This window comes from Salmo trutta, chromosome 1 (genome assembly GCF_901001165.1).
Source record: "Salmo trutta chromosome 1, fSalTru1.1, whole genome shotgun sequence".
NCBI classification, from domain to species: Eukaryota; Metazoa; Chordata; class Actinopteri; order Salmoniformes; family Salmonidae; genus Salmo; species Salmo trutta.
The window spans coordinates 44,461,846-44,483,694 of record NC_042957.1 but is presented as its reverse complement, the minus strand read 5'-3'; the positions used below and the strand labels follow the sequence as shown (position 1 = coordinate 44,483,694).

Here is a 21,849-nt window from a genome sequence, read left to right as displayed (position 1 = left end):
ACGCAGGATACAAACAAAGTCAATTTTACCCTTAATGTTAAGCGTTACCTGCTCTTTTTGGTGGTGGTTCTTTACATCATGTGTCATATCTACCGTTTTCTGCTTAGCTTTTACTTCATGTAGAGGAGAACCGGGATGAAAGTAACACTTTTTTTTAGTTTTTTCCTATTTACTCAGAGATCGATAGTGCTTGAAAAAACACATGTTATGATAAACAACTTACAGTATATATGTCCTATACCATTATGAACTGTAATTAAATGTCTAGGATACATTATTTTAAAATAAAAATACTGAGAACGAAACGAACACAATACTACTTTTGTTCCTGCCAGGCGGGTCTAAACTGAAACAGGATTGGGCAACGCAGTCTCACAATCAATTCGTGCACATATGCACATAATTCATTACAGCAAATTTCGTGCGTTTTTGTGCGTTTTGGTGTGGCTCAACGGGGCAAAATTAACAGCTGGCCAAAAGTGCACAATATCTGTCTTATTTACATTTTCTGGTTTGTAATGCTCTTTTCTTTCAACAAAGGTACTATCAGCCATAGTTTCTTGTTTGTGTCGATTCAATAAATAAGTATATGGGTTCGAAATTCATTCAAATTAACCATGCCTCAACATCGCAATGTCGCGCAACCACTATTTTGCTTATTAATCGGACTAAAATGACCACATAATAGCTATATTAACCAATATTTCTTTAATGGAAATGTTAAATGACTATTCATGTTTAGCCCTACAAATCAGATGTGCGCCAGTTGGCTTTGTCATGCGTACTCCTCGTAACTTAATAGAATAAACGTTTATATTCTCTTCACAAATGGCAAACTCATCATGCTTATCACATTTCCATGGCTTGAGGTAATTGACACCCAGAATCATAGCTATGTATATATTTTTTTAACCACTAACCTGTCGACAAAAGCATATTGTGAGAAGCTAATCAAGTCAATTAAGGCATTATTTTAAAGATGTCATATCATTTTTAAACATTTAGATAACATTATGAAAGCAATATGAACTAGGAGGCAATGGCCAGTGCTTAAACATTTGTTTATTTTATTCCAGGTCATCAGTTGAAATTTCGTCTCACCCAAGACTAGCTAACATGATTTTTTAAAACCTATGCTGTCATACATATGTAAGCACAACTCTACAACTAAACAACATTTCTGTGTCCGATGGTCGTACTGACTACACTACATCATTCTAGCATCTGTGTTATCTGAAAAAATGGGCATGTTACTTTCCTCCCAGTGTTACTTTCCTCCCAGTGTTATGCCTACAACAGCTTCATTTAGTGGACGCATGATACGTTTAATCACATAACCTGCCACGTTAGTTATCCTAACCTGCTATGTAAACAAATCATCAGTACCATCACACCGGTTCTCACTGTCTTCCTTTCCTTGAAGTTAGCAGCAAATCATTTTTTTCCCCACTGGTTCATTCCTCGGTTATGGTATGTCTTTTTGAGACCGCATTGAAATGAACAGTATTGACAAGGTTTTTTTCAAATGTTTTGCCTAGCAAACTGCCTATCCACAGACAGTTTCACAAATATTAATGGCACTTTTTTTTTTACCTTCATTTTACCAGGTAAGTTGACTGAGAACACATTCTCATTTACAGCAACGACCTGGGGAATAGTTGCATGGGAGAGTAGGGGGGATGAATGAGCCAATTGTAAGCTGGGGATGATTAGGTGGCCAGATTGGGAATTTAGTCAGGACACCAGGGTTAACACCCCTACTCTTACAATAAGTAAGAGTAGGGGTGTCAATCTTTAATGACCTCAGAGAGTCAGGACACCCATTTAACGTCCCATCCGAAAGACGGCACCCTACACAGGGCAGTGTCAATCACTGCCCTGGGGCATTGGGATATTTTTTTAGACCAGAGGAAAGAGTGCCTCTTACTGGCCCTCCAACACCACTTCCAGCAGCATCTGGTCTCCCATCCAGGGACTGACCAGGACCAACCCTGCTTAGCTTCAGAAGCAAGCCAGCAGTGGGATGCAGGGTGGTATGTTTTACCATGTAGAACAAATCATCCACCAATTTTTCACATTTGTCTACAATGACAGTAATGCTGACACGTTTTGTGCTCCAAAAGATACACATACTTTAACTGTATATCTAAATCTCAATTCGCATAGTGTTTTTCTGCTTCAATCTAACTTTTTTAACAGCAAAACTTAATTTTAATACACCCTTGAGGAACTTAATTGATTAGCGAAAGAAGTATGCAGATGCTAACAGGAACCACATTGATTCAACAACTGTACAATCACAAGTTCCATAGAAGTGGAAAATGGTCCATCTTCTCAACCTTTTGGCCTGAGTCTATGAAAACGCTATGGTGTTATGTACCTGCAGGTGACTCTGAGTGTGTCCAGTGGTGTCCTGGCCATCATGGCCCTTGGAGAGGGAGACGACAAAGAGGGACAGGTAGAGAAAGAAATCACTGTCCAGTCTACCAGCCTATCTGACCTCAACAATCTTCTGGGACGAATTACCTACACCAGCACTGTGTACCGGATGAGGACTGGAGACTTGGGTAAGGCCATAGATCCAGCTTTCCTACCATACCCATGTCTTCCTCTCCACATGATCTGAAACCAATATATGACACCACCCTTCCCTGCTCTTTCACCAGCTCACTTCACGTTTGAACACCATGAGGCTGTCTTCCCTATTGTCATCCAGCAGACATCAATGCCTGTTTTATATGACATAGGAAACGGTGAGATCCCCCTTTATTCCCTTGTAATGTAGCCAGTATCCGAAAGTGAAATTGGGGATAATGAATCAACCATAGGGGGAGGATCAAGACTCAGGATCAGAGTGGTGGGATAGACATAAAGGGTACACTAAAGATAATGTGATTGTTAATTCGTTGTGTTTGGTCATGAAGCTTCTACAGATATGTGCAAATGGCGGCGTCTTTAAACTGCAAAACTTAGGGCTATCGTCAGGTACCAAGATTAGGTCATCAGGAAGAATGACATCACCCCTCATATAATGAAAATATGAAAGCAGAGCAAACATGCTGTCAGCTTGGCAAATTCAACATTCCGTAACCCTACTTCCTCCATTCCTGAAAAGTGGAGCTTTAAGCATCTTCATCATGAGCGCCACAAACTCTGCTGGCTTACCAACTTCAACATGCCATCACCTAACTGCAATCAGCAAATTATTGGCACCTTTGAATAAGATGAGCTAAAAAGACTATAAAATAAAAAACACTGAGTTGATGTATATTGTATGCAAGAAAAGAGATTGTTATTCTATAGTAATACAATTGCTCAGAGAAATTAGATTTTTTTTAAGAAGTAGAAAAGATGGGGTCAAAATGACTGTTTTCAACACTCGAGCACCCTCCCCTTGCGAGAATAATGACGGACTTTTTTATAAAATGCTTTGTGAGATTGGAGAACACATTGGGAGGGATCTTAGACCATTCCTCCATACAGAATCTTTACAGATCCTTGATATCCTTCATCCTGGTATTTGGTATGATGCCGTTGACCTGGACCAGTGGAAGCAAAAAAAAAAACAACATAATATCAAAGATCCACCACCGTAACGCTCTGTGGGAAGCCAGATGTTAAATAAAATTGAATTTCAACTTACTCTGCCGGTTGCCTGGTAACGTATTATTAAACCGACTTTCCCAATGTGAAAGCCTGTGAGGTCAGTGAGAGGGATTTGTGCATGCAGGAACAGTCATGTGTGCTTTACATAATAGTGTAGGTTAACAGGGAGAATAAACCAATATGAAAGTTATCAATATCTTATTGAATTATCAATGTTGGTGCCTACCGCTAGCAAACATTGTGTATAAAACCTTAAAAGGACCCCTAATGCGGGATTTCACATGACTGAGAATACAGATATGTATTGTTGTTCAGAAATGCCTTCTTTTAAAAAAAGAAATTGTAGGGGCGTGGATCAGTAAACCAGTCAGTATCTGATTTGACCACCGTTTGCATCATGCAGTGTCACACATCTACTTCACATAGAGTTGATCAGGTTGTTCATTGTGGCTTGTGAATTGCTGTCCCACTCTTCAATGGCTGTGCGAAGTTGTTGGATATTGGCGGGAACTAGAACACGCTGTCGTACACGTTGATCCAGAGCGTCCCAAATATGCTCAGTGGGTGACATGGTGAGTATTCAGGCCATGGAAGAACTGGGGCATTTCAGCTTCCAGGAATTGTGTACAGATCCTTGCGACATGGGGCAGTGCATTATAATCCTTGTGACATGGGGCTGTACATTATCAAACATGAGGTGATGGTGGTGAGTGGCACGACAATGGCCGTCAGGATCTCGTCACGGTATCTGTCCATTTTTAAAATTTCTATCGATAAAATGCAATTGTGTTCATAGCTTATGCCTGCCCATACCATAACCCCACCGCCACCATGTGGCTCTTTGTTTACAACGTTGACATCAGCAAACCGCTCGTCCACACAACGCCATCTGCCCAGTACAGTTGAAACCAGGATTAATCCATGAAGAACATACTTCTCCAGCATGCCAGTGGCCATCGACGGTGAACATTTGCCCACAGAAGTTGGCGACGACACCAAACTGCAGTCAGGTCGAGACGCTGGTGAGGACAGCGCGCATGCAGATAAGCTTCCCTGAGGTGGTTTCTGACAGTTTGTGCAGAAATTCTTCGGTTGTGTAAACCCACAGTTTCATCTGCTGTCTGGGTGGCTGGTCTCAGACGATCCTGCAGGTGAAGAGGCCAGATGTGGAGATCCAGGGCTGGCATGGTTACATGTGGTCTGCTGTTGTGAGGCCGGTTGGATGTACTGCCAAATTCTCTAGAATGACTTTGGAGACGGCTTATGGTAGAGAAATGAACGTTGAATTATCGCACAACAGCTCTGGTGGACATTCCTGCGGTCAGCATGCCAATTGTACGCTCCCTCAAAACTTGAGACATTTGTGGCATTGTGATGTGAAAAAACTGCACATTTTAGTGGCCTTTTATTGTGCTCAGCACAAGGTGCACCTGTGTAATGATCATGCTGTTTAATCAGCTTCTTGATATGCCACACCTGTCAGGTGGATGGATTATCTTGGCAAAGGAGAAATGCTCACTAACAGGGATGTAAACAAATTTGTGCACAACATTTGGGAGAAATAATCTTTTGTGCGTATGGAAAACTTCTGGGATCTTTTATTTTAGTTTATGAAACATGGGACCAACACTTTACATGTTACGTTTATATATTTTTTCATTTATACAAAGCAAACACGCGTCCACCTCCAATTGCAGTAGGATCTCGGATGTCGCTGCATTAAACCAGAGATTATCTCTCATTGCAGATATCAACTCCCGGGTGACTATCGTCACCAAGACGTTTCTGAGATACACCGAGCTGCAGGTCCTCATCAGTAGCATAAGGACCTATTACAAGGACATCAAAATCATCATCGCCGACGACAGCCTGGAGCCACAGAAAGTGAACGGCCCCAACATTGAACAGTACATCATGCCCCCAGCACAGGTACAAGCTGGTTTAGGTCAAATTGAAAACCTCAAAGTGGACATTCAACGTGAATTGATGATGGATATAAAATACATGTTGAGCATGTGTGATTGAATTTCTGAGTTGAAAGGAATAGAAATAACATTTTATTGAAACGTTATTGTCAGTTATTAATGAACCCAGGTGTATGCATTTGTCTCCAGGAGCAGATCAGTGCAATAAGGGTAACCTGCCATAGACTTACACTTACAGATGTAGGATCTTAATTTGAGCCAGTTTGCTACAGCAGGAAAATAATCCTGCAGCAACAGTAAATGTGGATTATAATTAATAGACATTTTTGTGGGGGTTGACGCTTTTTTTCGTTGGCAAATTTTGAAGTGCAAATTACAAATGTTAGCTGTGCAGGTAAATTCTCAACAACAAAAGAGCAATCAAATTAAGATCCTACGTCTGTCAAACTCCAGTCAGCCACACTGGAATTGAATAATAATACATTTGAGAAGAACGCAGACAACCACCAAAGCCTTGAAGTTTTAATTGTCATTATCAGCAGCAGCAGTCAGACAAATGAGCAGGTTTAGGAAACAGCCTTCGTAATTATGCACGTTTATTTAGATGACGTCACGTACGTTTTTCTCATTCATGGTGGCTATTGTTGAAACAAAAGGTTGTTTAAATGGCTGCGTTTACACAGGCAGCCCAATTCTGATAATTTTTTTTCCCTCACTAATTGGTCTTTTGACCAATCATATCAGCTCTGAAAAAGATCTAATGTGATTGGTCAAAAGACCAATGAGTGGAAAAAATATTACAATTGGGCAGCTGGCGTAAACACAGCCTACCTGGCTCTAACGTGTCCTTTGTCCTGATCTTGTCCACTTTCTTATTGTGCCCACATTTTTAGACGGGTGTAGACGATTAAAAGACTCATTGATCTAATTGTTATCAGATCTTTATGACCACCTCCCGAGGAAGACACGCATTCTGTCTGGATATCTTACAAGTGTAGATGGATCTGGACAGTGAAAACATTTAAATCATCATTATCCCGCCCTCTAAAATCATTTGACAAGTGACACCATTGACTTATGGCATCCAATATGTCTTAAAATAAAATATTATTTAGAAAGAATATCTGTCAAATATTTTGAATATCAAATCAAATTTATTTATATAGCCCTTCGTACATCAGCTGAAATCTCAAAGTGCTGTACAGAAACCCAGCCTAAAACCCCAAACAGCAAGCAATGCATGTGAAAGAAGCACGGTGGCTGGGAAAAACTCCCTAGGAAAAACTCCTGAGAAAGGCCAAAAACCTAGGAAGAAACCTAGAGAGGAACCAGGCTATGAGGGGTGGCCAGTCCTCTTCTGGCTGTGCCGGGTGGATATTATAACAGAACATGGTCAAGATGTTAAAATGTTCGTAAATGAACAGCATGGTCAAATAATAGTAATCATAGTAATTGTCGAGGGTGCAACAAGCACGTCCGGTGAACAGGTCAGGGTTCCGTAGCCGCAGGCAGAACAGTTGAAACTGGAGCAGCAGCATGGCCAGGTGGACTGGGGACAGCAAGGAGTCATCATGCCAGGTAGTCCTGAGGCATGGTCCTAGGGCTCAGGTCCTCCGAGAGAAAGAAAGAAAGAGAGAATTAGAGAGAGCATATTTACATTCACACAGGACACCGGATAAGACAAGAGAATACTCCAGATGTAACAGACTGACCCTAGCCCCCCGACACATAAACTACTGCAGCATAAATACTGGAGGCTGAGACAGGAGGGATCAGAAGACACTGTGGCCCCATCCGATGATACCCCCGGACAGGGCCAAACAGGCAGGATATAACCCCACCCACTTTGCCAAAGCACAGCCCCCACACCACTAGAGGGATATCTACAACCACCAACTTACCGTCCGAAGACAAGGCCGAGTATAGCCCACAAAGATCTCCGCCAGGGCACAACCCAAGGGGGGGGCGCCAACCCAGACAGGAAGACCACGTCAGTGGCTCAACCTACTCAAGTGACGCACCCCTCCCATGGACGGCATGGAAGAACACCAGTAAGTCAGTGACTCAGCCCCTGTAAAAGGGTTAGAGGCAGAGAATCCCAGTGGGAAGAGGGGAACCGACAAGGCAGAGACAACAAGGGCGGTTCGTTGCTCCAGCCTTTCCGTTCATCTTCACACTCCTGGGCCAGACTATACTTGATCATAGGACCTACTGAAGAGATAAGTCTTCAGTAAAGACTTAAAGGTTGAGACTGAGTCTGCGTCTCTCACATGGGTAGGCAGACCATTCCATAAAAAGGGAGCTCTATAGGAGAAAGCCCTACCTCCAGCCGTTTGCTTAGAAATTCTAGGGACAATTAGGAGGCCTGCGTCTTGTGACCGTAGCGTACGTGTAGGTATGTACGGCAGGACCAAATCGGAAAGATGGGTAGGAGCAAGCCCATGTAATGCTTTGTAGGTTAGCAGTAAAACCTTGAAATCAGCCCTTGCCTTAACAGGAAGCCAATGTAGGGAGGCTAGCACTGGAGTAATATGATCAAATTTTTTGGTTCTAGTCAGGATTCTAGCAGCCGTATTTAGCACTAACTGAAGTTTGTTTAGTGCTTTATCCGGGTAGCCGGAAAGTAGAGCATTACAGTAGTCGAGCCTAGAAGTAACAAAAGCATGGATTAATTTTTCTGCGTCATTTTTGGACAGAAAGTTTCTGATTTTTGCAATGTTACGTAGATTGAAAAAAGCTGTCCTTGAAGCAGTCTTGATATGTTCTTCAAAAGAGAGATCAGGGTCCAGAGTAACGCCGAGGTCCTTCACAGTTTTATTTGAGACGACTGTACAACCATCCAGATTAATTGTCAGATTCAGCAGAAGAAGATCTCTTTGTTTCTTGGGACCTAGGACAAGCATCTCTGCTTTGTCCGAGTTTAAAAGTAGAAAATTTGCAGCCATCCACTTCCTTATATCTGAAACACAGGCTTCTAGCGAGGGCAATTTTGGGGCTTCACCGTGTTTCATTGAAATGTACAGCTGTGTGTCGTCCGCATAGCACTGAAATTTAACAATAGAGGGAGACACTAGGATATGGTCACAATTAAGACACAGTGGACGGTTAAGAGACATTTTACTACAGTGTGTAGACGCAAACGGTTGCAATGTGGACAGGTGCGTTGTCAGTGGGGTAGCAGGGGTGGATCCCCCCCCTGAAATATGATTGCCTCCCCATTCTCATTGGGTCAGAGCGCTGTCAATCTGGCTCAGATTGAAGATGAAATGTTCCGCAATCAAAGTTAAACAAAACCACTTTTCTTCCTACACATTTCACTCTAACTTTCGTTCTAACTTTAATTATCACCCCATTCCTGAGAAGTAGGACTGTTTCACTTCACAATGCTCACCAGCCACGCAGGAGACAGTAGAACAGGGGTGGAAATCCCGGGGGGACACGACCCCCCCCCCCCCATCCTGGGAAAAATATGATTTGTCCCCCAATATATCACTGAAACATAACTATAATTTAAATAATATTAATAATACGCAATGAAAGCAATTGTGCTGATTATAGACACTTAATAGCGCGTTTTTAAGTTTCAAAAGATTGCAACCCCCCACCCATTGCCTCACAATGGTTTGATCCACTGCCAGTTCCTTAGTTGGCAAGGTAACAGAGGGGTCGTGTCTGAAAGGCACTCAATGAACGTAACTGACGTGAGGTTAATCCAGTCAATCGCGCACACACACTAGCTGAATATGCAGAGCTAGCGCGCAAATATTAACTATTAAGCTAGCTAGTACCTATTCCATTTATGTGGCGTCGTCAAAGATGGAATCAGCATGGAGATGATGTAAGTTAGTGCTTCAAAGTCCCTGTGATAAGGTTAGCGATAAACTGAAATCCAAACTGAACAGAACTACACTCTCTTCTACCATTGTCTTAAATATATTTAATGGTCTCGTTGCAAAAGCAAAATTGTCGCAAGGGAACTTTTTATTTATTTTATTTCACCTTTATTTAACCCGGGTAGCAAAGATTATAGCAAACACCACTGAAACTGAATTAGTGCTCACTAGCTTTGCAAATTCAGCTATTGTTGGAAGCCAGCCAATATGAAACAAACTATTAAAATTACAAAAGGTTGCAGCATATGTTGTGTAAATGGTGAACTCATACAGCTGTCAACTCTTGTCATTTTAATCCGTTTCACATTTGCTAGCTACCTTTTGATCGAGCCCAAATAGAATGGTAGAAGATGATAGAAGCCCATCTCCTACTGTAAATAACCTACACACGTGTGTGTGTGTGTGTGTGTGTGTGTGTAGCCAACCAGGTAGAAAAATGGCAGAAAAATAAAAGACGGACATCAGAGTATTTTTCAATACACCAAAACGCATAGTAAGAACCCTAGTAGCCTAATATCTCAAAGACTAGTTGATAAAATGTTCATAAGAAAGAAATGAAATTCTAATGGAAATGTTTCACAATGATGTCATTAGGCAGAGCAGGCAACAGATGGCACACAGACAGCAGAGTTAGGGACAGATAGGCAGGGACAGACTGGCAGAGACAGGGAGTCTCAGGTAAGTTTGTTGAGGTTTTTGTTTGGCAACATTATGAAAGGTTCTCAATTTTTTTTAAAATAGGAACATAATTGGAAAATGCCATGGATACCCCCACTCAATTTAAACTGGTGACTGAACTAAGATTTGTTAAAGGCAATGGTATTGCTGTTGTGATTAGTTGTGTAGTTTTGGGTACCGGTAGTTAGGAGTACGGCAAACACCTTATCTTTGGTTCCTCAATATACATTTACCATATTACAATGTAGGCTATGTGTTACAACACTACTTTTGGTGTCCCCCTCAGGAATTGCTCTTGAGAAAATTTCATGTAATTGTCCCCTCCAAAGTTCATATCAGATTTTTGCCCCTGCATTAGAAGGTACTGTGACAAAACCGCAATTGAAGAAATGTAGATTTTTTTTTAACGATCAATATTTGTATGATGCGTTTCAGTCACTTACTGATGCAAATACAAATTGTTACACCTTTGCCATATTCAAGTCATTTGACATATTTTCTTATTAGCCTTATCAACATAGAAACTGGTTGTAGTTTTTGTGCTACAATTGTTAAAAAAGCTATTCTGTAACAATATAGCTGAAACCCCTATTGTTTGTCAGTGTCAGGGTAGCTTGTCATATTATGCTAACTCCAGTAATGTAAATTGTTTTCACCAATCTTACCATATCAGATTTTATTTTGACTGTCAATATATGCTGAGCAGTGGAGGCTGGTGGGAAGAGCTATAGCAGGACATGCTCATTGTAATGGCTAGAATGAAATTAATTAGTCCATTCTAGCTATTACAATGAGCCCATCCTCCTATAGCTCCTCCCACCAGCCTCCACTGAGTGTACAAAACATAAAGAACACCTTTCTAATATTGAGTTGCCTTCCCCCCTTAATTAATATAATAGTTTGATTTAAGGCATTCACATGCTTTGTAAGAAGAACGATTTCCATAACAATCCTGTTGACATGGACACACCTGAAATCAGGCTACCTAATGCTACTTTGATAAATGCAGACAAACGCCAATCAAAATAAACGTTCTACCACAGCGAGCATGCTATTTTTGGGAAGCATGTTTTATTCTGAGTTCGGACATATAAAGTCTGTATGTGAACTACTTCTAAGAGCCATACATTCAGTTGTTTCCAAACACACTTCACTCGCGCTAAAGAGGGAGGCTCACTCGGCTGGTGGTATCACATGCGCAGATCCAATACCTCTGGTACGCTGATTTAAGGTGTTTCCATGTCCTAATCATATGAAAGATTGCTCAGACAACCAACCAGGTGTTTTAAACCTGTTAGGGACAGACGTTCCGCCAGCAGAACGCCTCACCAATGTCCAATGGTATAGCGTGGCGCGAAATACAAATACCGCAAAAATGCTATAACTTCAATTTCTCAAACATATGACTATTTTACACCATTTTAAAGACGAGACTCTCCTTTATCTAACCACATTGTCTGATTTCAAAAAGGCTTTACAGCGAAAGCAAAACATTAGATTGTCAGGAGAGTACCCTGCCAAAAATAATCACAAACCCATTTTCAAAGCAAGCATATATGTCACAAAAACCAAAACCGCAGCTAAATGCAGCACTAACCTTTGATCTTCATCAGATGACACTCCTAGGACATTATGTTATACAATACATGCATGTTTTGTTCAATCAAGTTCATATTTATATCAAAAAACAGCTTTTTACATTGGCATGTGATGTTCAGAACTAGCATACCCACCGAAAACTTCCGGTGAATTTACTAAATTACTCACGATAAACATTGACAAAAAACATAACAATTATTTTAAGAATTATAGATACAGAACTCCTTTATGCAATCGCGGTGTCAGATTTTAAGGTAGCTTTTCGGTGAAAGCACATTTTTCAATATTCTGAGTACATAGCCCGGCCATCATGGCTAGCTAATTTGACACCCACCAAGTTTGACCCTCACCAAACTCAGATTTACTATAAGAAAAATTGGATTACCTTTGCTGTTCTTCGTCAGAATGCACTCCCAGGACTTCTACTTCAACAACAAATGTTGTTTTGGTTCCAAATAATCCATAGTTATATTCAAATACCTCCGTTTTGTTCGTGCGTTCAAGTCACTATCCGAAGGGTGAGCGCATTTCGTGACAAAAAATGTCAAAATATTCCATTACCGTACTTCGAAGCATGTCAAACGCTGTTTAAAATCAATTTTTCTCGTAAAATAGCAATAATATTCCAACCGGGCAACGTTGTATTCATTCAAACACTGAAAGAAAAACATGGAGTCGTCTCGTGACCGCGCATCTCCATTGTCCTTGTTCCCTGCCTGACCACTCACAAAAACTCCTGCTGTTTTTTGCCCAGAGACTGCAGAGACGTCATTCCACTTTCTGGCGCCTTCTGAGAGCCAATGGAAGCCTTAGAAAATGTCACGTTACAGCAGAGATGCTGTATTTTCTTTAGAGAGGCCACAGAAGGAGAACAAATTGTCAGACGGCACTTCCTGTATGGAATCTTCTCAGGTTTTGGCCTGCCATTGAGTTCTGTTATACTCACAGACACCATTCAAACAGTTGTAGAAACTTTAGAGTGTTTTCTATCCAAATCTACTAATTATATGCATATTCTGGTTTCTGGGCAGGAGTAGTAACCAGATTAAATCGGGTATGTTTTTTATCCGGCCGTGAAAATACTGCCCCCTATCCCAAACAGTTTAATCGGCGTATGCTTACTTCGATTTTGACCTGACGCCGATTTTTAAGATAAAACAGAGTAAGATGACTATTGCATAATCTGCCTACTACCATAATAAGTTTAATATCCAATTATTAGCGTGCATGTAAACATACTCACTGATTTTGAAGTGGATTTAACAAGTGACATCAATAGGGGATCATAGCTTTCACCTGGATTCACCTGGTCAATCTCTGTCATGGAAAGGGCAGGTGTCCTTACTGTGTTGTATAATCATGCCAACCATTGTGAAGCTGTTATGGAATTGTTTTTTTAAAAAGTTTTTTTATCATTAACATAAGAAATGTTCAATATGAAGAAAAGCAGTATGACAATGTGACATAAGCTAGAAATGATAGGCACATGCTAATTGTTCTCCTACCGCTAAAGGTTGTCGGCAGAACCCGTCCATTCATTAGACATTTGCAGCTGCTAAAGACCATTCTATTTCAGTTAGTGCAGGGTTTCCTTTCCTATGTTATACAGGTGTAGGATCTTAATTTGATCACTGAAGTTTCACGCACCGTAAGAAAATACAGATGAGCTTTGGGATTTACATAAATTCACTGAAAACCCGTACTAACACATGGTTATATTAACAGCATTGCACTTATGTACCGTAATTTCCGGACTATTAAGCGCACCTGAATATAAGCCGCACCCACTGAATTTAAAAAATATATATTATTTTGAACATAAATAAGCCGCACATGTCTATAAGCCGCAGGTGCCTACCGGTACATTGAAACATATGAACTTTACACAGGCTTTAACGAAACACGGCTTGTAACAAAAATAAATAGGCTTTAACGAAACACGGCTTGTAACAAAAAAATTAAAAATTAGCAGTAAGCTTTAGTTGTCTTTTTGCACTGAGTCAATTCCTAACGCTGCTGTTTCCAACGTCTTATCATCGACTCATTAAGACCAAGCTCCCGTGCAGCAGCTCTATTTCCTTTTCCAACAGCCAGATCAATCGCCTTCAACTTGAAAGCTGCATCATATGCATTTCTCCGTGTCTTTGCCATGATGAGGGTGACAAAATGACTACCGTAATCAGAATGATGGGAAGTTTGAGAGCGCTCGATTTAATCTAAACAGTAAACAAAAAAGTTGTTTGACCTTAACCCGTTCAGCAATTTCATTGGTCTAATGAAAGCTTCATGCCGCCAAAAAACTGAGCACGTCACAGAATGTGTTTTTTTGGAAGAAAAAAAATTGAATGCGGGAAAAATCCATATATTAGCCGCGTCATTGTTTTAAGCCGCGAGGTTCAAAGCCTGGGAAAAAAGTTGCGGCTTATAGTCCAGAATTTACGGTAGTGTAATTTTAGCCAGCTAATACCCTAACCACCTATCAAGCAACATTATGTACTAAACGTTCAAATCCCTTTGCTGCAGGACTATTTTGCGATGACAGTGCTGGTCAAATTAAGATCCTACATCTGTATGCCTTTCGAATCCTGCACCCAAAGACTTTTGATGATGAACTGTTGAGTCGGGAACACATTCTGCAGTTAACAAGTTTACCATTCTTTTATTGGATATTTTCATCACAGATTACAAAGTAATTTTGAGGACATTTTCCTTCCCAAAGGGCTGGTTTGCTGGCAGGAACCTGGCTGTCTCTCAGGTTACTACCAAATACTTCCTCTGGGTCGATGACGACTTCCTGTTCACAGACAAAACGAAGATCGAGAATCTGGTGGAGGTGATGGAGGCCACACCAGAACTAGATGTGGTGAGCAGAGTCACTGTAGCCTGATCCCCGATATGTCACCAGGCTAGAACAAGTATTACCTGTTTTGCTTAGACTGGGACTGGAGTTCAGTGGTAACACAACTCTCAACACTCTCTTCACAATCTTGATGGTGTGAAAAAAAATAAAAAAATCCTGCTTCAGACCGACGAAGCTATCCACAACTCTGGATCCAAGTACCTGTCTGACCTCATTCTACCCTCCTGCTTCACACGCACATTTCACTCCTCCAGGTCCATCTCCCTTCAGCAGACTAATAACTATGTGACAGGGTTTTCAGTTGAGCGGCTCTGCGGCTGTAGAACGTACTTCCATACACTGTCAGGGATGCAGAGTCTCTGTCCTCATTTAAGGCACAGGTCAATACCCTGCTGTTCAGAAAAGCTTTCAAGGACCTCTGCTAATTGTATTTTCATGCCCTCTGCATCTGACAACACATGGATATAGCTTTGCTTGTTGTCTATGTTCCACACTCTTGGGAAAAATGATACCAAAAGGGTTCTTCAGCTGTCCCAATAGGATAACCCAATTTGGTTCAAGGTAGAACTGTTTTTGGTTACAGGTAGAACCCTTTTGGGTTCCATGTAGAATCATCTGTAGAACTGAAAAGGGTTCTACCTATGACTAAAAATAGTTAATCAAAGGGTTCTCCTATGGGTACAGCAGTATAACTCTTTTAGGTTCTAGATACACTCTTAGAACATAGCACTTTTTATTTTATTTTTCCTATGTGTTTTGGATTGTTTTTATATAATTTTTTTTCAACTCATTTTGTCTGAGATGTGCTTTACAAATTAAATGAATAATAATAATTATTACTACATGTGGCCCTGCTCTGTTCTCTGCCTCTTGTGATCAGGTGGGGGGCTCTGTGGCGGGCCACGGCCAGTTCTACTTCTCTTTGGTGTACGAGGAGGGTAACGGGGAGGACGGGGGTTGTCTGAACAGAAAGGGTGCAGTGAAATACCAACCTGTTCCAGGCTTCCCCACCTGCTCCTTCACCAGCGGGGTGGTCAACTTATTCCTTGGTCGCACCGACGCCGTGCGCAAAGTGGGCTTTGACCCCCGGCTGAAGAGAGTGGCGCATTCAGGTTGGCTTTTAAATGTATATATATTTTTAACCTTTATTTATCCAGGAAGTCTCGCTGAGCTCTGAAGATCTGCATTAGGTGGGATACTTTTATTTTATATACATACAGTACTAGTCAAGTTTGGACACACCTACTCATTCCAGGGTTTTTCTTTATTTTTTATTATTTTTACTATTTTCTACAATGTACAATAATAGTGAAGATATCAAAACAGTGAAATAACCAAAAAAGTGTTAAATAAATGTATTTTATATTCTTCAAAGTAGCCACCCTTTGCCTTGATGATAGCTTTGCACACTCTTGGCATTCTCTCAACCAGCTTCCTGGAATGCAGTTCAATTAACAGGTGTGCTTTGTTAAGTTAATTTGTGCAATTCAAATCAAACTTTATTTGTCACATGCGCAGAGTACATGAAATGCTTACTTACAAGCCCTTAATCAACAATGCAGTTCAAGAAGAGTTAAGAAAATATTTACCATAAACTAAAGTAAAAAAATTATCACAATAAAATAACAATAACGAGGCTATATACAGGGGGTACCGGTACCGAGTCAATGTGCGTGTTACAGGTTTGTCGAGGTAATTTGTACATGTAGGTAGGGGTAAAGTGACTATGCATAGATATTAAACAGCAAGTAGCCGCAGTGTAAAAACGAATGGGGGGGTCAATGTAAATAGTCCAGATGGCCATTTGATGAATTGTTCAGCAGACTTAAGGCTTGGGGGTAGAAGCTGTTAAGGAGCCTTTTGGTCCTAGACATGGCACTCCAGTACAGCTTGCCCAGCGGTAACAGAGAGTACAGTCTATGACTTGGGTGACTGGAGTCTTTGACCATTTTTGGGCCTTTCATCTGACACCGCCTAGTATATAGGTCTCAGATGACAGGAAGCTTGGCCCCAGTTATGTATTGGGCCATACACACTACCCTCTGTAGCACCTTACAGTCAGATACTGGGCAGTTGCCATACCAGGCGGTGATGTAACCGGTCAGGATGCTCTCGATGGTGCAGATGTAGAATTGTTTGAGGATATGGGGACCCATGACAAATCTTTTCAGTCTCCTGAGGGGGAAAAGGTGTTGTCGTGCCCTCTTCACAACTGTCTTGATGTGGACACCAAGGAACTTGAAGCTCTCAACCCGCTCCACTACAGCCCCGTCGATGTCCCTTTGTAGTCCGAATTTCTTTCCTTCTTAATGCTTGAGTCAATCAAGTTGTGTTGTGACATGGTAAGGTTGGTATACAGAAGATGGCCCTGTTTGGTAAAAGACCAAGTCCATATTATGGCAAGAACAGCTCAAATAAGCAAAGAGAAATGGCAGTGCATCATTACTTTAAGACATGAATGTCAGTCAATATGGAACAAGTGCAGTCGCAAAAACCATCAAGCACTATGACAACACTGGCTCTCATGAGGACCGCCACAGGAAAGTAAGACCAAGAGTTACCTCTGCTGCAGAGAATAATTTCATCTAAGTTACCAGCCTTAGAAATAGCCCAAATAAATGCTTCACAGAGTTCAAGTAACAGACACATCTCAACATCAACTGTTCAGAGGAGACTGTGTGAATCAGGCCTTTATGTTCGAATTGCTGCAAAGAAACCACTACTAAAGGACACCAATTAGAAAAAGATGTGGGACCAAGAAACACTAGGGATGAGTTGGACTGCTGTCATCAAGGCAAAGGGTGGCTACTTAGAAAAATATATTTGGATTTCTTTAGCACTTTTATGATTCCATACGTGTTATTTCATAGTTTTGATGTCTTCACTATTATTCTACAATGTAGAAAATGGTAAAATAAAACTTGAATGAGTAGGTGTGTCCAAACTTTTGACGCGTACTGTGTGTATATATATTATTTGTTTAGCTTCTTGATTATTTTAGGAGGGAGACTTGGCCATTTATGTGTTATGTACAGTTGAAGTCGGAAGTTTACATATACATTTAAACTCAGTTTTTCACAATTCCTGACATTTAATTCTAGTAAAAATTCCCTGTCTTAGGTCAGTTAGGATCACCACTTTTATTTTCAAAATGTAAAATGTCAGAATAATAGAGTTTATTTCACCTTTTATTTCTTTCATCACATTCCCAGTGGGTCAGAAGTTTACATACACTCAATTAGTATTTGGTAGCATTGCCTTTAAATTGTTTAACTTGGCTCAAACGTTCCAGGTAGCCTTCCACAAGCTTCCCACAATAAGTTGGGTGAATTTTGGCCCATTCCTCCTGATAGAGCTCGTGTAACTGAGTCAGGTTTGTAGGCCTCCTTGCTCGCACACGCTTTTTCAGTTCTGCCCACACATTTTCTATTGGATTTGAGGTCAGGGCTTTGTGATGGCCCCTCCAATACCTTGACATTGTTGTCCTTAAGCCATTTTGCCACAACTTTGGAAGTATGCTTGGGGTCATTGTCCATTTGGAAGACCCATTTGCGACGAAGCTTTACCTTTCTGACTGATGTATTGATGTTGCTTCAATATATCCCCATAATTTTACTTCCTCATGATGCCATCTATTTTGTGAAGTGCACTAGTCCCTCCTGCAGCAAAGCACCCCCACAACACGATGCTGCCACCCCCGTGCTTCACGGTTGGGATGGTGTTCTTCGGCTTGCAAGCCTCCCCCTTTTTCCTCCAAACATAATGATGGTCTTTATGGCCAAACAGTTCTATATTTGTTTCATCAGACCAGAGGACATTTCTCCAAAAAGTACAATCTTTGTCCCCATGTAAAGTTGCAAACCGTAGTCTGGCTTTTTTATGGTGGTTTTGGAGCAGTGGCTTCTTCGATGATAGGACTCGTTTTACTGTGGATATAGATACTTTAGTACCTGTTTCCTCCAGCATCTTCACAAGGTCCTTTGCTGTTGTTCTGGGATTGATTTGCACTTTTCGCACCAAAGTACGTTCCTCTCTAGAAGACAGAACGTGTCTCCTTCCTGAGCGGTATGACGGCTGCGTGGTCCCATGGTGTTTATACTTGTGTACTATTGTTTGCACAGATGAACGTGGTACCTTCAGGCGTTTGGAAATGGCTCCCAAGGATGAACCAGACTTGTGGAGGTCTACAATTCTTTTCTGAGGTCTTGGCTGATTTCTTTTGACTTTCCCATGATGTCAAGCAAAGAGGCACTGAGCCAGAAGCTTCTAAAGCTATGACATCATTTTCTGGAATTTTTCAAGCTGTTTAAAGGCACAGTCAACTTAGTTCATGTAAACTTCTGACCCACTGGAATTTTAATACAGTGAAATAATGTCTGTAAACAATTGTTGGAAAAATGATTTGTAATGCACAAGGTAGATGTCCTAACCAACTTGCCAAAACTATAGTTTGTTAACAAGAAATTTGTGGAGTGGTTGAAACACTTAGCTTGGAGTCATTAAAACTAGTTTATGTAAACTTCCTACTTCATCTGTATGTAGATATACAGTATGAGAAGTGCACAATGTGGATGGCGGCGGTATCGTATAATGTTGAGTGTGTATTTTTCAGTCTGTTTGTACTGTGTATATAGCAGTACTGTGTGTCTAAGACAATTTTCCCACCAGTGACAAAGTTTATCCTATGCTAAGAAGGCCGTTAAATCCCCGTAAAAACCGTTGCACACATTTTACATTTTAGTAATTTTGCAGACACTCTTATCCAGAGTGACTTGCAGGAGCAATTAGGGTTAAGTGCTTTGCTCAACGGCACATCGACAGATTGCAGCAAGTCTGTAAACTATGTCAATAGGAAATCTGGAAAGCTGTGTCAATAAGAAAGACAATGAACAAATTCAAGAGTGATGTTCCGTTTCAGTGTTGTTGGGTTACGTGTGGTAAGTTTTTTTGAAAAAGTCAATTGTTTCTATAGATGATTATGAACATGTTGCTTTTTTTAACCCAAGTTGCTGTTCTTATGCTTAAGGCACTGCTTTCTTTGGTAATTAATCTTTTCTCCATTCCATTTTCCCTGTCCATATGTCTGTTTCAGAGTTCTTCATGGATGGGTTGGGCAGTTTGCTGGTTGCCAGCTGTAGTCATGTCAGCATCGACCACCAACCCAAAATTGAAAACGCAAAGTACTCGTCGTTCCGACATCAACAATCAAAAGATTTAGAAGACAAACTAGCCCACCACTTCTTCAAGAACCACCTGAAATGTATCCATTATGGATAGTTTACAAAGAAGTAAACAGTGAAAATAGTGGCGCAATAGTGAGGTGCACCATTCCAAATATGTAATCGCGGCATCCCGTCTGTAGTGGTGCAGTTCTCTTCAAAAAATGTACAGGAAGCAAATGAGTAGGAGGCGACGAAACCAGTATCTTTTTTTGACTGTGAAAAAAATAAAGGTTTTACGGAGTCACATTTAGAACGGTCTGAAAACTGTTGCTCTAGGTACTTTCTCCTCTACTGAGTTCTGTGCTCACAAGAGCGATAGAGTATAGTAGACGGTTGCGGTCCAAAAAGTGATGCGTTATTCCTGTGTCCTGTGTTTATGCCCTTTTAAGGATATCCAGTTCTCGCTATTTCGGGTGTGCTTGTGTAAATTGATAGGGCACCTGTCTCTTTGAAGTAAAGCACTTGTTTTGAAATAAAAAGTAATGGACTGGTGATGTGTGATGAAGTGAACTTGTTGAACTTTAAAGAAAATGTGTTTGAACATTTGAAACAGTTGGGAATTTTTGTAGTGAATTTATGGATCTGCTGTGTAGTGAGCTTGTGACCCCTTATAGAATGAAAAAGTAATTTCTAGGTAGGTCTCCCTGAGTATAAGTAAGTGTTAGACTTGTCCTGTGAACACCATGAGCGACAAGAAACCTCGAGATAAAATACAGGACAAAACACAACACGACGAGAGACAACAGCACTGCATAAAGAGAGAACTAAGACAACACAACATGGTAGCAGCACACATGGCATAAAAATGATTGGGCACAGACAACAGCACAAAGGGCAAAAAGGTAGAGACAACAACACATCACGCAAAGCAGCAACAATTGTCAGTAAGAGTGCCCATGACTGAGTCTTCGAATTAAGAGATTGAGATAATTGTCCAGTTTGAATGTTTTGTTGAAGCTCGTTCCAGTCGCTAGCTGCAGCAAACTGAAAAGACAAGCGACCCAGGGATGTGTGTGCTTTGGGGACCTTTAACAGAATGTGACAAGCAGAATGGGTATTGTATGTGGAGGATGAGGGCTGCAGTAGATATCTCAGATAGGGGGGAGTGAGGCCTAAGAGGGTTTTATAAATAAGCATCAGCCAGTGGGTCTAGCGACGGGTATACAGAGATGACCAGTTTACACAGGAGTATAGAGTGCAATGATGTGTCCTATAAGGAGCATTGGTGGCAAATCCGATGGCCAAATGTTAAAGATCATCTAGCCGCTCGAGAGCACCCTTACCTGCCAATCTATGAATTATGTCTCCGTAATCTGGCATGGGTAGGATGGTCATCTGAATCAGGGTTAGTTTGGCAGCTGGGGTGAAAGAGGAGCGATTACGATAGAGGAAACCAAGTCTAGATTTAACTTTAGCCTGCAGCTTTGATATGTGCTGAGAGAAGAACAGTGTACCGTCTATTTATACTCCCAAGTACTTATGAGGTGACTTCCTCAAGCTCTAAACCCTCAGAGGTAGTAATCACACCTGTGGGGAGAGGGGCATTCTTCTTACCAAACCACATTACCTTTGTTTTGGAGGTGTTCAGAACAAGGTTAAGGGTAGAGAAAGCTTGTTGGACACTAAGAAAGCTTTGTTGTAGAGCGTTTAACACAAAATCCGGGGAGGTGCCAGCTGAGTATAAGACTGTATCATCTGCATATACATGGCTAAGAGAACTTCCTACTTCCTGAGCTATGTTGTTGATGTAAATTGAGAAGAGCGTGGGGCCTAGGATTGACCCTTGGGGTATTCCCTTGGTGACAGGCAGTGGCTGAGACAGCAGATGTTCTGACTTTATACACTGCAGTCTTTGAGATAGGTAGTTAGCAAATCAGGACAAAGACCCCTCAGAGACACCAATACTCCTCAGCCGGCCCACAACAATGGAATGGTTTACCGTGTCTAAAGCTTTGGCCGAGTCAATAGAAATAGCAGCAGAACATTGCATAGAATCAAGGGCAATAGTGACATCATTGAGGACCTTTAAGGTTGCGGTGACACATCCATAACCTAAGCGGAAACCA

At 41.1% G+C, this 21,849-nt stretch overlaps 1 protein-coding gene across 1 annotated transcript in view; it reads left to right on the top strand.

The window, feature by feature from the left end:
• LOC115196802 (beta-1,4 N-acetylgalactosaminyltransferase 1) overlaps positions 1 to 20,275 on the top strand; it is a 39,069-nt gene extending 18,794 nt beyond the window's left edge. The window contains exons 6-11 of the mRNA XM_029757721.1: positions 2,387 to 2,567; positions 2,667 to 2,753; positions 5,354 to 5,535; positions 14,421 to 14,564; positions 15,442 to 15,673; positions 19,654 to 20,275. Of these exons, the coding sequence (XP_029613581.1) occupies positions 2,387 to 2,567; positions 2,667 to 2,753; positions 5,354 to 5,535; positions 14,421 to 14,564; positions 15,442 to 15,673; positions 19,654 to 19,838 (1,011 nt within the window). The 3' untranslated portion in view covers positions 19,839 to 20,275. The remainder of the gene's footprint in view (positions 1 to 2,386; positions 2,568 to 2,666; positions 2,754 to 5,353; positions 5,536 to 14,420; positions 14,565 to 15,441; positions 15,674 to 19,653) is intronic.
• Positions 20,276 to 21,849: the final 1,574 nt, after the last annotated feature.